General features: G+C 34.8%; 2 protein-coding genes across 9 annotated transcripts in view; both read left to right on the forward strand.

Moving 5' to 3' along the window:
• LOC107739565 (TBC1 domain family member 5-like) overlaps positions 1 to 1,715 on the forward strand; it is a 20,485-nt gene extending 18,770 nt beyond the window's left edge. For 5 of the 6 annotated variants that reach the window (XM_016551724.1, XM_016551723.1, XM_016551722.1 and 2 more), the window contains one exon: positions 598 to 1,714. In XM_016551724.1, coding sequence (XP_016407210.1) covers positions 598 to 837 — 240 coding nt within the window. In that variant the 3' untranslated portion in view covers positions 838 to 1,714. Of the gene's footprint in view, positions 1 to 597 lie in introns of all 6 variants that reach the window. The other variant, XM_016551727.1, reaches the window with a different exon arrangement.
• A 639-nt stretch (positions 1,716 to 2,354) lies between these two features.
• Positions 2,355 to 8,234, forward strand: LOC107739568 (deleted in azoospermia-like). 3 transcript variants are annotated; one of them, XM_016551731.1, is made up of 10 exons: positions 2,355 to 2,445; positions 3,019 to 3,135; positions 3,236 to 3,327; positions 3,836 to 3,887; positions 3,995 to 4,061; positions 5,106 to 5,236; positions 5,383 to 5,463; positions 5,569 to 5,619; positions 6,927 to 7,003; positions 7,075 to 8,234. In XM_016551731.1, the coding sequence occupies exons 1-9, from the start codon at positions 2,443 to 2,445 to the stop codon at positions 6,969 to 6,971; spliced, it is 639 nt and encodes a 212-aa protein (XP_016407217.1). In that variant the 5' UTR covers positions 2,355 to 2,442; the 3' UTR covers positions 6,972 to 7,003; positions 7,075 to 8,234. The 3 variants fall into 3 exon arrangements, with proteins under 3 accessions (XP_016407217.1, XP_016407215.1, XP_016407216.1); XM_016551729.1 differs by lacking the exon at positions 2,355 to 2,445 and adding an exon at positions 2,518 to 2,882; XM_016551730.1 differs by lacking the exon at positions 2,355 to 2,445 and adding an exon at positions 2,518 to 2,882 and having other exon boundaries at positions 7,080 to 8,234.
• Positions 8,235 to 16,335: the final 8,101 nt, after the last annotated feature.

The following is a 16,335-nucleotide window of genomic DNA, read 5'->3' on the forward strand; positions in this document are numbered from 1 at the left end:
TTTTTTTTAAAAGTGCAACAAATGATGCATAAATACTTTTTTTGCGGAGAAATTCCTTAATTGTTATAGAATAATAATGCATAATAATAATGAACAGTCTTAATTTACTTTTTGCAAAATGGGATTTTGTGTGGTGTTAGCTTTTGGGCTGTTAATTCATGAAAAAATATTTTATTTCAGTATTATAAATATACTATTATAATATTTATGAATATTTTTAATTAGTTTTTATTTTTATATTTTCATTATTTTCACTTTATTTTAATAATTCTATTTAGCTTTATTTTTAATTCAGTTTTAGTACTTCAACTTCAACTTTTTTTTTTCATTTCAGTACGTTGCCAATGCAGCATTTCTAATATTCTAATATTTATATTTCAGTTATATTTCAATAGTCTCTTGTTTATTTTAATAGTTTAACCGTTTTATTACCGTTTTAATTTTAGCACTGGTTTGAATTACACAAGATGCTGATAAATTGATTGCATATATTGATATTTGCCAAGTAAAGCCCCCAAATGATAATGTGATTCACCCAAACACTGTAAACTGTAAATACATCAATTTCATACACTTTTTATTAACTTTTTATCTTAGGCCACTGAAGGGAGAAACTGGGACGACTACATCTTGGTCTCGCAGGATGGCGAGCCATCTGAGAGTGAAGAACAAAGCATAACCACCACGGCTCCACTCTTTAAGCATGTACGAGGCCTAAACAAGGCGGATTTTCAAGACCCTCTGATGGGGACCACATCTGGGTCCTCCAGTCCAGATGACGGCAGCACTCACAGCAAGGACTCTGATTTCACTATTGTTAATCCTACTGACCCTTGAACCTGGATTCCCTCTAAATATTACTGGACCCATCTTCAACACTTAAGAAACTCTGCTGGACGTTTGCAGATACGAACTCAGGCTGATTGCCCCATGCCCTGTAACTGAATCCCTAACCACACATCTTGTTTCTTAAATCCTGGACCTCTGCCTGTGTATTTAAGTACAATCTAATTCAAATGTCTCTTTTCTTTGTGCCCCAAATATAAGGCCCTATACTGTACCATGTATACCATGGATCCTTTGCTCCGTTACCTAAATGTGGTATCCAAAGCCATAAAAAGCAGCCTCAACTCAAATGAGATTTTCCATTCTGTAATTTTCTTTGAAAATGCCCTTACGACTGAAAGTTTTTGACATCACCTTGACGTCTATGTGGAAAACATATATTTGTTTTCTCCTAAATCAATATCCTGTGAAATACATTTAACACACTCTCTGCCTCAGATAAAAGCTATATTTGCTACAGTTCTCCCTCTATCTCTGTCTTTGTCTTCTTTTGGATTACTAAAGCTGGGACCTTGACAGATGCTCAATCTAGTAGTCGAGAGCTCTATTATCAATATGGACTGAGTGTCGCTATCATTCACTCACTCATCTTTACTGATTTTCCATGAACCAGTGCCTGAACAGTTGTCCATTTTTTGTCTGTATTTTCTTTTTTTAAGATTTGCGATTTTAGTCCATAGACCACAACATTTGTCATTTGTTAAATTATTTCTTTCATATTTGTCATTTTTAAGCCAATGATATGTGAAACTTTTATGTTCTAGTATTTCTCTGGCGTCATTAGCCTCATTTTGTCTAGGTTCCCGTGGTAACTGTATTGTTTTGCACATGACACAAGGGATGTTTCTAATACTGATATTAACTCTGGATGAATAAAAAGCATTACTCTTGTCTAATCCAAAGCTTTGTGCACGCTACACTTTTCTTGTTATTTTTAGCCAATTATTTCCCTTTTCTGTGGAGATGATAATTGTCCTTATACTAGCCTACCTAAACACAGTCAACCAGTAGACCGTGAGTGAGCCAAGTTGGTTATGAGGCACATGACCTAAAATTCAGTCCAAATAGGCAGCTCGTGATTTCAAACGCGACATCTAGCGGTCAGTTATTGCTATAGCACGATTGGCTCCTCGTTAATAATAAATTAACTAGCATTTCGTCAAATTAGTCCTCGAATTCGGACTATATTACATTTCCTCATTTATGTAAATCTGATTTATTTTGCATTTAAATGCTAAACAAAATTTTGTACGCTCATAAAGGTCTTCTCAAGTCCCTCGTGTACATTCCCAAACTTTCATGCAGTAAATAGATACTTTTAGACTCTACCGAACTTTTAGACTCTACCGAATCTGTCATATTATTTTAGAAATAATTAGAGTTTGTAATGTTCGAGCTCTGGCCAATTCACGATAATAAAAAAAATTATGTTATAACAGTGTAAATAACTTTACAATTCGCCTTATTTGGTATTTATTTTCCAATTAGGACTGAGAGGGTGTGGCGTTTTAATGCAACTCCAGCCAGAAGCACAGCCACAGACCCAACGATCCACTCACTTCATTAACTTATTTTGTCATTTTAATTGTTTTAGATATGGTAAGTAACAGAAATAGTAATAGCATTTGATAATTTCATCTCTCGGACACCATCTATAAAGTTCGGTGTTATTAATATCAAGTTTGTTGCTGTTAAAATTTCGCGCGGCAAAGAACTCGCTATCAGTTGAAATCAGACCGTCGCCCATTAGATTATGTGCATCTGTCAGGAGAGCACAAATGTTCGTCCAATTAACTAATTTTAGCCTTAATGCCTAGATTGCTTAATGAAGAAACATGAAAAGGTCGTGTTGGAGATCGACCCGGTTTCGGCCGCGTGTGTGTCGAGCACTTTGAAACTTCTTCACTTAGCATTTCGGCTGACTTTGGGGTGTATGTTTAGGGAATAGGTAACAAAACGTGTGGCTTTACCTCAAATCTAAGATGCATCAGGGCGTTCAATTACCCCTGTGCCTCATATGTGGCTTATATTCACAGGTAATCGTATTTTGAACCTCAATGACGTGCGGCTACCGGTTGCTTTTGAGGGCTCATGTTGTACTTGCTGTGTGTTCATTGTCTTGTTAATACTATGTGTTGATATCATGCCGAAAATGTTGTGAAATACGTACAGGATATCCAGAAGCACCGTCAGGGCTTTACGTCTTCTCTGAAGTTGTCTAACGGTTATATTTTACCTGAGGGCAAGATGACGCCCAACACACTGTTCGTCGGCGGGATTGACATGAAGGTAATGATGCTGATGGTAAACCGAAGCTTTTACAATTCTAAACTCTACCCACTATGCCATATTTTTTATCTACTCTCCAAACTGGTACTTGTTTGATCAGGTGGACGAGAACGAGATCAGAGAGTTCTTTGCCAAGTACGGGTGTGTGAAAGAAGTGAAAATCATCACTTATCGAGGAGGAATATGCAAAGGGTGAGTAAGAGTCATGATTTGACCTACTGTGAAAAAAAAAAAATTAGCCTATGTGTGTTTAAGCTGAACGAGTCTAGCCTGACCAGCTAAAAATGTGGTCAAAACCCTTCTAGAATCAGCAAGGCTTGGATACCAGCCAACCAGCTTTAACTGGTTTAACTTCTTTTTTTTTTATTATCAGAATTGTTTTCTAATAGGTCATTCAGAATATATTGTGTATATACTAATATATAGCATTTTTTTCTGAACTAATTTAGTTTTAATCTAATTTTACCAGACTATCATAATTGTGCATCGCATCAAGTCACCCAAATGCTTCTTTTGTCATTTTTGCTTTCATGCCATTCAAAGAAAGTCATCTTGGAACAACATGTAGAGGAGTAAATGACCGAATTGTCATTTGTGGTGTGAACTATCCCTTTATAGAATGTGTCTTGGAAACTGCTTTAAAAAAAAAAAAAGTGTCTCTTTGTCACATCTGATTAGTTTCCCATCTTCTTCCACACAGGTATGGTTTCGTTTATTTCAGCGAGGACGTTGATATCCAGACCATCGTTGATGTAAGGAGGTCACTTTTACTTGTCTACATGACTGTCTTCTCTCTTTTCTGTCTGGGTGTTTGTTATGACGGTATCTTGACGTCTCGTACATTTCAATTCTTCTACAGCAGCCGATCAGTTTTAAAGGGAAAAAACTCAAACTGGGACCTGCCATCATGAAAGAGCGAAATTCTCGTGAGTCCCTGCACATTGCTGCCTGTTTGGTCTGTCTTGTACAAAAGTCATGGAGTTGCTATATATATATTTTTTTATCTTATTGGAGACATTTGTACTTGTAAATTGTTTCAATTTTGAGAATTGGTAGTGGACATATTTGGAAATACTCTGATCTTTTAAAATGATTTCTGCAATAATAAATGTAATCTTAACAACCTAAAAAGTAGCGATGCACCGATCGATCGGCCAGGGATCGGAATCGGCCGATTTTCCTCTTGATCGGCCCGGATCGGTGATCGGCCAGTCAGTCTCACTACTTTCCGATTCCGAGCCGATCCGTTTTGTTACCAGCGGCACAGGCAATAACGTCAGCCACGCATTTTCGCTCTGTTCTCTCCGACAACCCCTTCTCTCTCACACACGTCTCATTCGCTCTGGTTAAATAGTGCTTGTATTGAGCAGTATTTTAGTCATTCCCGCAGGTTTCGCACTTATACCAAACGCGCGCACCATCACTGATCTATATTAGTGGAGCGCACAATCCGCGCTCAATCTCAAACAGCTTGTGAGCCGCCATATACCAAAATGAGTGGCTAACTGCGCTAAAACGTTCAAATACATACAAAATTATAAAGGCGGGGCATAGAGGAGAAACATTGTACAGTATGTGAAAAATTATGTATTTTTTTTAACCTTAAACCGCATAAACACATTTCATTACACCAAATACACAAAATAATGTTCTTTTTAGCAACATCATATGACCCCTTTAACCTGAAAAACTTAGTTTCATAGCTCTCTTTATTCTATTGCATTTATTTGTGCTGTTGTTTGCAATTTTTTTTTTGTTATTTTATTACTGACTTTTTACTTTAATGAAAATAAAGCTTTGCGTTGAAGAAAAGTAGATTTTTGTAGATTATAGTTCTTAGTAACGTCGCGGTAACGGCAGATCACACTAACCGAAAATCGGAATCGGCCAAGAAAATTGCAATCGGTGCATCTCTTCTAAAAAGTCATGTAATTTCATTTTTTAAATATGTGTTGGAATCGTATTCTTAGGTTCAGTGTCGTCTCCAATGATTGGTCCATCACAGTGGATAAGCTCCACCCCATATGTGTACTGCAGCTGCTGTCCCCCAAGCCTGGCCCCGCCTTCACCTGTCTTCAATGGAGGGAATCAATACATGCAGGTAACTACACAATGTTCATACAAACCATGACACTCTGCAAATGTACATCATGTGGAGGAGTTAGACATTCTGCCTCCTAAAATTTTGCACATTCCAAAGATTGTAGAATATCATTGTTTTTCCTATGTGTCTGTCTGTCTTTATAGCCTTATTCGTACTCCAGTCCTCCAGGATTTATTGTCCCACAGGTGCCCATGAATTATGCACAGACCACATATGCCTACCAGGTACACAATCACCTGGGCACACAAACACGTATGGTCACATTGCTTTCATCTCACCGATACACACACTTGGAAATCTTGTGTTTTTTTTTGTGTGTGTGTGTATAGTATCCCCTGCCACAGTGGTGTGGAGAGCAGAGGACGAGGCTTGTCAATCAGGTCAGCTCCACTCCCCTTTTTCTAGGTTGGTAAATGAGGGATTGAGCACAAGAGGTTGACACAGTAAATAATTTATAATGTTACAAAAGATTTGTTTCAAATAGATGCTGTTCTTTTGAACCAATTATCAAGGAATTGTGGTTTCCACAATCCACACAAATATTAAGTTTTTAATACTGATAGTAATAAATGTTTCTTGAGCACCAAACCAGCATATTTGATTTCTGAAGGATCTTGTGATGCTGAAGACTGCTGAAAATTCAGCTTTGTCATCACGGGAATAAATTACATTTTATATTCAAATAAAAATTATTTAAAACTAGAATTATATTTTTACATGTTTATTAAAAAAAATTGAGCCTTGTAAAAATACAAGATTTCTTTTAAAACACTGCGTAATCTTACTGTCCTTTTATCCTTGGAGATGCACTAATATTTGTTGTAGTTCATATTGTAGTGTAATTGCTTACAGTACAAATTGAACAAAGATGTTAACCACTTTAGCTAACTTTAGTTAGCCTAGTGTTCTTGCCTTGCCCATTAAATTAAATTGAGAAGAGTGTGTAAGCTAGTCCAAGACAGCTGCCTCTAGCATTTTAATAATGTCAGTGCAGTGTAGCAGTAAGCACCGGTTTTACATTAGTCTATGCTAAAGATCATTGTGTCTGAGATTTGCTAAAATGCTCTGCAATCAGGGCCCTATGAAATCTTTTTTTTTTTAAACCAATTGTGTTTTTCGGTTTCATTTTGATGCTTATGGTTTGTGACAAAATCAATTTGTGTGTTTTTCATTAAATGTTTTAATTGTATTAGTATTTCTTTGAGAAGTACATTTTACTATACAATAGTAATATTTTTATCAATTTCAAGGTAAAACAAAAAGCATTTCGGCGAGTTGTAGTGAAAACCTTTTGAGTTTCTTTGTGTGTGATATGACAGTACCTTATCTCAAATGAAACCGTGAGATATTAGTGATGTGAACTCTCAGGGCTCTAGGCAATGAACCACATCCACTATCATGGTTTCATTACTTCCACAAGTGTGAAGAGTAGCTCTGAGCAACTACCTCAGAACATGAAACATGTCATGATACATGTCAATCACAATGTGCCACAAGACTGCAACCATACAGTCTTTATTATCCATGGCTAATGAAGTGCTCTGTACCCATATTACGTTCTGTGGTAAGCCTTTAGATGGCAGTGCTGGCTTAATATGAAAATTGCAAACACCTGAAGGGAAAAAAAGTATGCTAAAATTGAAAGGCTCCTCAATATAAGAAGAGTGTATGTGTGGCTCTCTTTCAGAATTATGTGGATTGTGGAGTCCAGACTTTGCTAACCCTTCTGTAGCCTTCAACCACTAGCACAGACTCCTTTTCTTGGTAAGTTTTTGTGCACCTAAAATGAAGATACAGTCTTTAGTCTCAAGAGTCACTTTGTTTCTTTTTCTTAGGGTAGAATCCCATAGAAGCAGAGGACAACTTGGAGATCAAGCAGTGAACTTCATTGTGCTTTGAAACACAGTTGCAGATAGGGTCACCCTGGGTGTGATGTGAAGGTGTATTTTGAGGGAATGACTGATTTATGATCATATGATCATACTGTAACCTAATGCCTCACACATCCACACACTGAAACATTTGACAAGCTTTGTTTGCTTTTGCTTATTCAACCCATATATATATATTTTTTTTTTTTTTTGTTTTGTCCGTTTTTCTTTCTTTGTCATGGCCAACTAACTTTAAAGACACTTTTAAGCTCACAAATACATATTTATATTTTATGTTTGCTTATTTTAAAGTTTGACTCACTGTTGGTGATGCACTGTATGCATTTAGGTAACTGTTCTAACGTGTTCAGTGTGTTGTTTTAAACCAATGTTCATTTGTTTACTCATTTAGGCTGGTAAGTGTTCACTGTTAGTTTTATTTTGGGGTTTTCACATTCAGGGCACATGTTTGGATTTTCTCTGTTTGGTTATTGAGCACCAGGGTACAGTGGCTTCCCCCTCCTTTTTTACTCTAAATCTGCTTTCATCAGTTGTCATCACTGTACTTCCATTAATTTTTCATTAACACTGTTTTTCTATGTTGGTGCAGTTAAGAGGTTTCAATAAGATCACTGCATTAATTCAAAAGTTACAATAAATTTTTTTACTGAGCCCTGTAAGTCACAGCAGGTCACGGGACAGTTGACTTGTTTTAAATTAAAGCGATGACGGAATATTGATATCACTGTGAACACAGTCGTTCTGCATTTTTCTATTTTTCCAGCACTTTTTTGCACCAGTTCATTTTAATGGTTTTTTTTTGTTGTTTTTTTTGTTTGTTTGTTTTTTTGAAGGTTTGTAAAGTTAGGGGTATTGTTGTTCTGAGCACAAAGCACTCATTTTATCCATGGAGTTACACTGTTCTTATAGGTTTTTCTTAAGGGGGCTTTGATTTAATAGCTGTAGCATATTCATCAGATACTTTTAAAAACCAACTCTGACTGGCTTGTATTGAAATATTGCAGTTTTAGTTCCTCATTTCCCATGGCTTCATGGGAGTTGTGGTCTATATTGTACCATAGTCTGATAGCTTCTAATCACTGTACTCTGGGTTTGCCTTTTGTGTATATATATATATATATATATACACGGTTTGGATTTTGATGTTGGCATTGTATGGTTTTGCTGTTTTTGTTGTTAATAAAAAATAGTTGAATTAACTTATTTTTGCTTTAAGGTTGCTTTTTTTATTGTAATAGGCACCAGGTTTAAAAAAATTTAACTCGTTTGTGAGCTCCATTTTTTTTGATCGATTGTTATTGGAACTCATTTTATTGTAACTTAAAGGAGACATTTCTGGAGAATCCTATTTGTAGTTTGTTGCTGTGGAATGTTGTAGTATGTGCTGGCCTCTCATCCCCTGTATTGTCTGGCCTGAAACACTTTTAAACTATGAATTGGTCATGGTTTATTCACATTAAATATGAATTTAATACCGCTTCTCAGACACATGAATATGCTTTAACATGGACCACTCTATAGGTGTTAACATTTAACAAACATCACATTCACTTGGGAGTTGAGACCGCTTCGGCCTGACAACTTCTGGACTGTTTGACATTAGTCATTTTAGTAGCCTACTCTTCAAAACTGAACTGAATTCAAATCAAAAATGTATGTTGCTAGATATAGAATAACTCCGTTATTTTGTCTCTGAATTTCATAACACTGTTATGCTTATTGTCCTGAACAATAATTTGTGTAGCCTACGGTGGAAATATACAAAGTATGAAATATAAATTCAGAAAACAATAAAAACTTGTTTTTATTAGGATTATTGTGCCTTACAAAGGAATCCATAGAACAAAAATAATAGAATCTTAAACGCGCATAAAGTGGACTCGTGGTGGCGCTAGAGGATTAAAATTTTTTTTTTTTTTTTTTTTTTTTTAGGTTTGTCTTTAATGAATGAAGAATCAGAACGAAGAAACTGATTTATATCCAAAGATTCATTGTATAACATCATACTTTGAAGTCAACGTGGCATTTTTGGTTTATTATGGTACCATTAGTCAAAAAATTCTGGGTTTTAGTGTATGTATGCTGATATTTATTTTATAAATATTTTTAAACTACTCACTGTAGTTTAAGTGTACGATGTTGATGAAGCGATCGAGAGACGAAATGAGAGCGATTTTGAAACCTCGGAGAGCATCGTTCCCTTTCCGTCTCAGAGGAGAGAGAAGAGAGAGGGAGCAGGAGGAGTCTCGTTCGCACCGCGCTGTATTGGCTGAAGGAGTCGCCTGAGCTCCTCATCCGCTCACCTGCCTCCAGTTCTCACACACAAGCTAGGGCACGAGAGTTGACAAAACGACTGAAAACTGAAAGAAACCGGAGAGGAGCGAAAGATAATCAGGGGAGAAAGAAACGACAGGGGAGACTCAAATCGAGAGAGACAATCAAATAACAACAGCAGGTATGTTCACTTTGTGTAGTTTCTTTCTGTCACTGTACCCTAATCTAACACTATGTCAGTTTACTGATTCTATCCAAAAGTCACTGCTTTCTTCTCTTCTGATTCATCTTGTTTCTTTTCTTCCCATGTTCTCATTATAGTTGTAATAAACGCTTGTATTTGCCATTGAATGTGATATGAGTCACTATAAAATTCAAGCTTTCTTCTAATTCAAAGACTGAGTTTGTGCATGTGTGCAAATAGAGAACAGCATAAATATCAAAGAATGTCACACTTCCATGTAAGTCAAGCTAGAAAAAAAAAAAACATTTTTATCTGCATGGTATTGTATAATTCATATGTAGTGTTTTTTTAAACAAACCCTAAAGATATTAAAAAACAACTAAAGGGTCATAGTGTATATATATATATATTATGTGGTCTGCTTATAATATTAGTCACATTTTTTGCACATAAAATAGTAATAATTTATCATGACAATTTTCCCTATGACATTACAATTAATGGGAAAATGTTTTTGTTTTGTTTTTTGGACTGTTGTGGACTTTTTCACTCCTTTTCCTTTTGAATTTAAATGCCGTCTTTGCATGTGAAATGAGATAAAATGTGCTAAAATATACAGTGGTTTGCTGATGCCCCTGCTTTAATAGCCTTTGTGAAAGTGTGCATTTCATTCACAATACCATCTGCACTGAAATATGCCGCTCAAACTGTTAAATCACTGAAATGATCTAAAATGAAACTTTAGTTGCTCTTTCCTAATGTTGGGATCCTTTGCTGACACAGAGCCGCAGGTGCTACACACAGGCAGGAATTTATAAATTGTGCTTTAGCAATGTTAATATTTCTTATGAAACATGCACATTCATTGATGCTTTATACTACAAAATATGTGTTTGTATTGTATGAATTAATAATATAAATATATGAGAATACAGCTTCAACCTTGACTTTAAGCAAAAAACTCTTCAGGACAGGCACATATTGTTCATTCGCACATGATGGGATCAAGTGAGACAACTGCCGGAAGAAGATGACCTTCGGTTAGTATTTCACACACACATACACACTCACTCACAGTGGGGCTCCGAGGCTGATATGAGTGACAGGCTAAGCAGTCAAACTCTGAGAGAGAGAGAAATATAGCAGAGGTGAGAGATTGGAAGCGAGAGGAATGAAGTAAGAGATGATTACGAACCTGTGAAATGTGAGGGGAGTGTGCTATCATCAACTTTCATATTCAGCCATTCCAACCTGCTCTTGCGATAGTGACCTACTAACATCTCACACACAAACTTTCTCACATGTGCATACATATACCGGGACTGGATAGTTGCATGTCTACAAAGACTCCAATTTACTGTCAAACCCATTCACAATTTAGATAGCAGTTTAAAAAAAAAATAATAATAAAAAAAAAATGTTTTGTTGTGGTTTCCACAAAAAAGTATTATGACAGTAACATGGAACAGTGATAATAATATACCACATATTGTCATAACTGTACCATGGTACTGCCATAGTACTTGAACAGTACTTCAATTTTTATTACAATTTTCTGATTTGTAATAAAAAAAGTAAAAAATTTGATAAAATATTGTGAAGCATTTTAACTAGTTGTCTACTAGTGAAAATGCTTCACAATATTTTATCACATTTTTTACTTTTTTTTATTACAAATCAGAAAATTGTATTTTATATATATGTATGTGTGTGTGTATATATATATATATATATATATATATATATATGTGTGTGTGTGTGTGTGTATATATGAATATATGTAAATATATTCTATATACCTATCTATCGTGATATATTCATGTATGTGTATAAATAAATATATGTAAATGTTATATATATTTCTATCTATCGATATATATATATATATATGCATGTCTGTGTGTAAACATAATATGATTGGTGATCTAGAAATTCCTATCCTAAATTTTTATTAATCATTATTTTGTTGTATTATAACATTTCTTATTCATTAAAATTAAAAGAATTCTAAAATGTTTATTTAAAAACAGTTATTTATATTTGCAATACCAGTTTTTCAATGTAGTCTAATTTGGACCCCACTACATATATCATGATACTGAATTATTACCATATTTACATACTGTAGTGTTGTAGTGTTTACATAGTGCTATAGCGCTACCATGGTACATGCACAAAAAACAAGGTACCATATCAAACTATGGTACTTTTGGTACTTTTTTGTCTTGTTGACATTGGAGATGATGCGATGAATGTAGTAAAATGCAGAATTACACAATTGTATTATACTTTTATTCAAATATACAAGATTGTATTAAGATCCTTTGTCAGAGCAAGACATTAGGATAGTAAACCAGGCTTTTCTTTATTGCATCATATTGACAATCTCTCGTCTCCGTTGGTTACCAAAGCCCCACCACCACCACCTTGCATTCGATGTGTGCTCTCAACTTATTATCCTTCCCTATCATCATGCCTAAATTTAGCTCTCCATCTTTCTTTTTCCCTTTTTTCTTCCGCTCCCCTCCTCACGCTTATCACAGTGAGAGATTATTGTGTGTGAATATCTTCGTGTGTTCTGCTGCGAACCATGCAGGAAGTGTGTAGTGTGGGAAGTGTATAGTGCAGATGTGATGTAGAGTGTGAAACAATATATGCATCTTTGTGCCGAAGAGATAAACTCAAAGTCTCTGCATTTATGCTTTTGAGTAATCTAAATAATCAATTTTAATCTGATTCATAAGTCTTAATGTATCTATAAAATCTTAAGTGTATCTATAAAAACCTAGAATCATTTTATACTGCTCTTTCATAGCTAAGGAGACTTAGTGGATATCAATATTGTCTCAGAGGTTTCTCCTGTAATTCCTGAGAAATAAAAATAGAAACAAATGTTGATACACAGTAAGACTGTAGAGTAATAAAACAAATGCAGACAGCATAGCTCACATCATTTGGTCTTAGAAGAATTTGATGAGAGATTCATATAGAAATCACTTTTGAATACCAGGTTTTGATATCTTAGAAAATCTGAGCATGTTTGAGATATTGCTGAGATCTTTAGAAGAGACATGTGAGATTTACAGGCTCTCCAAGAAGCAGGAACTCTAGACTTTATTTAATCTCATCACTGCCAATGAGAAACAATTGAGATATTAAAGTGTGTGTTTCCAATGTGATTTTTCTTTCATATGGAAATAGAGATTCACTGACATTAAATTTCTGGGTGATAGTGATAAACTAATCATAACTTTCATGTTTAATGATAAACAATTATATTAAAATCCTATACTATTTTGCCTAAATAATTTAAAAAAAAAATTTTTTTATGTATTTTATCTACTTTCTCATGTGTATTTTTATAAGTATGTGTGGGTGTATGTCTTTGTGAGTATATAAATATATACACACACACATACACTTTTTTTGTTTATCCTGTCGCAGTGTAATGCTTCTTGTTTTTGTTTTCCCATTTATTTATTTATTTTATGATTTGTATTAATCCTAGTAATATTTATTTATTTTTATATCAATTTTTCTTTTTCCGATTTTTCAGCTTTATTCAATTTATTGTTTTGTGTTTAATTTACTAAAAACCAATAAACATTCATTTAAAAGAAAAAAGAAAAAACTTGAATCAGTCATTTCTACAAGCAAATTCATTTTGAGACTTGCTAAAGATTATATTTAACATTGTTATTAAATTATTAGTGCTTGTATCTATTAGTGCATTAGATGAAAGCAAATGTAATAAACATGCACAATAAAATATCCAAGACTGGCCGATAAATAAATGATAATATGGCCAATCACGGTTATGGTACTGATGGGACTGATACATAATGGCAAAGGCTAAGTATGATGCACACATTGCTGTGCTGTCATTTTTGTGCTCAATGAGGGAGCAACTATCCCCTCACTGAGGCTTATGTGCTCATAACAGCATTTGTGTTTGTCAAAGCTTGCGTTTGCTGGTCCCTTGATGATATTGAAGATTCAGCTGAGATTAAGAATCAGTGGTTTCTTTTTCTGCTCTAATAGCTCTCCAAATGTTGTCTGAGTAACTTTGAGCAAACTGATGACCTGTCGGTCTGCTGCCGAGCGATTGGCGTCAGTAATGATGAGATTGTCAGGCTAGTGAAGGGAACTGACGTTTGACTGCCAGCATTAACTTCACTCAGGACAGGTGTGAAGGTCTGTGTATCTCCAGTGAAGTAGTCATTTATATTCCAGCTGTCAGATTCATAATAAAAGCAAATTGTCTCAGTAAATCTTTGTGATTTACTCCTACTTGGAATTTAAGCCTATAGTGCTTGAGGTTACAGATCATTACGTTAACACCTCCCTGTGTATATTCTCAGTTTAAATATAAATAACTCAATCATTTCTTCGAAATCACTAAACTTAAAAGTAGCATATTGTTTCCGATGATTTCAGTTGCTCACTTGAAGTCTGTAGTCCACCATTTTGTGTAATAAAAGAAATAACACACCGATATAAACAGCCACTATCACACCTGAGGCGATAGTTTGATCAAAAAATCAATTCTAGAAGAACAAAGGAGAGATAATTGTTTTTGTGTGATGTTGTACCAGGAGTATTTCTAGTGTTTCAATGGAAATTCAAAGTGAGGAAGCTCCTAAAATGATGAAGAGCCACTTCTGTGTCCACGTAGAGATGCTCTCTGTAGATATAAAGCTCTACATCAGTGCAGACATACCAGGTTATGTTTTCCACCTCCTAATGTTTTCCATTGATGTCTGGGAGTCTGCTGTTTTTGCAGCCTGGGACCTCCCATATACTATTTTGGTAACGTAGTCTAATAAATATGATTTGATATATATGCACTACACTATACCGTTAAAAAGTTTGGGGTCAGTAAGATTTTCATTATTTATTTTAAAGAATGTAATAGTTTTATTTTACACGGACACATTCAGTTAATCCGAAGTAAGAATAAAGGCATTTATATTGTCACGATAGATTTCTATTTCAAATAAATTCTGTTCTTTTGAAATTTCTATTCATCAAAGAATCCTGAAAAAATAACATCCCACTTTCTATAGAAATTTTAAGCACCACAATTGTTTTCAACAATGATGGTAATAAATGTTTCTTGAGCAGCAAATCAGCATATTAGAATGATTTCTAAAGGATCGTGTGACACTGAAGACTGGAGTAATGACTGCTGAAAATTCAGCTTTGCCATCACATTAATAAATTACATTTTAAGATATATTCAAATAGAAACAGTTAAAATTGTAATGATATTTCACAATATTACTGTTTTACTGTATTTTTGAGCAAATAAATGCAGCCTTGCATCTTTCTATAAACACACACACACACAAATAATGTCATCCCATTCCATTCAATAGTTTTCTTTAATTACCCAAAATTGCTTCATTTTCACTCATAGTAAAAGTAAAGACTTTCGGTTCAATCAGAGGTTGATTCAGTAGCAGTTCTGACCGATTCAGTGAAGTCATGCTGTGAGTGCTTCCTCAGACTGATTCAAACTGATAAGTCAGTCTTTTTATGAGTCATTACAAGAATCTCTTATACAAGTCATTAATTCATGTTGCAGCCAGCAAAGACAGCTCAATAGAAAGCATCGTTGTGGCTTTATTGTACATCATTCAATTACTATAATATTTAGACATAACACCACTGTAAGAAAAACCATAGTCTTTTGGAAACTGCTACGAAGGTAATGCCATAATATACTTTGAAATACCTACACTGTAATAAATGACCGTGAATTTAACGGTAAAAGACTGTAAAAATGCTACAGTAAAATCCTGTTAAATGGTTAACGGTAAATTCCCCTACTATATACGGTGAAAAACTGTATTGGACATTACATGTAGTGGACATACATTTTATGGTAGTATACCGTTTTTGGAAGTGAAAAAGACCGTATAATTTTCATTGAATAACCGTAAATTGACATTCCCAGAATTCCCTGCGTTACATTTCAAATTTGATGTTTTTTTGTTGAAATAACTATGTTTCTTTTTAGTTTTTTCTTATCAGTTTTGTATATTAGGGTTGTGCGTTACACCTAATGTTGTTAATGAATGTTTATTGCATTATTTCAGTTTCATGTGTGTTACCATGATGGTGTTTGGTGTTTGTGTGAATGACACTGTGCACCTTCTATATATGTTATTATTTAAAAGCTGCTTGTGATAGGCTTTGGTTCATCGTGTGACTTTTTCATCACCACCTGCATTTGGTGGTTATCAGTGTATTACAAAGGTACAAAACAGATTTTAGTACTTCAATAGGTTGGTATATAATAACATTTTATCAGTTAATGAAATTACGGTATTTAACTGTAAATTTAAGTTAAAACCGTAAAACCTAAAACGTTGCTACCGTATTTTTTACGGTAAAATTCCGGCAACCACAGCTGCCGGTTTTCTACCGGAAATTTTACGGAAATTTTTTTACAGTGTAGTACATACCATTGAAAACAATAAACTATTGTAGGCTATATATCAAAATAGTATCATGTACCATGGTAAAGCACAGTACTGGTTTTTAGTGTTTATCCCAATCTACTCCTAGAGCTCTCTAAAATGATCACCCCATCCCCGAACCACAAAACCAGCCATCCATCGCTCCCCTGTCCCATCTTCATTCCCCTTCATGTCATCAGTGCACACTTAATGCTTGTTGTCACGGTGACTGGGCTTGTCCGGTTCCTCTCGGTTTCACCTGTTCTGGCTCATCAGACGCTG

Source organism: Sinocyclocheilus rhinocerous, unplaced genomic scaffold (assembly GCF_001515625.1).
Source record: "Sinocyclocheilus rhinocerous isolate Xijiao unplaced genomic scaffold, SAMN03320098_v1.1 scaffold314, whole genome shotgun sequence".
Classification (NCBI taxonomy): Eukaryota; Metazoa; Chordata; class Actinopteri; order Cypriniformes; family Cyprinidae; genus Sinocyclocheilus; species Sinocyclocheilus rhinocerous.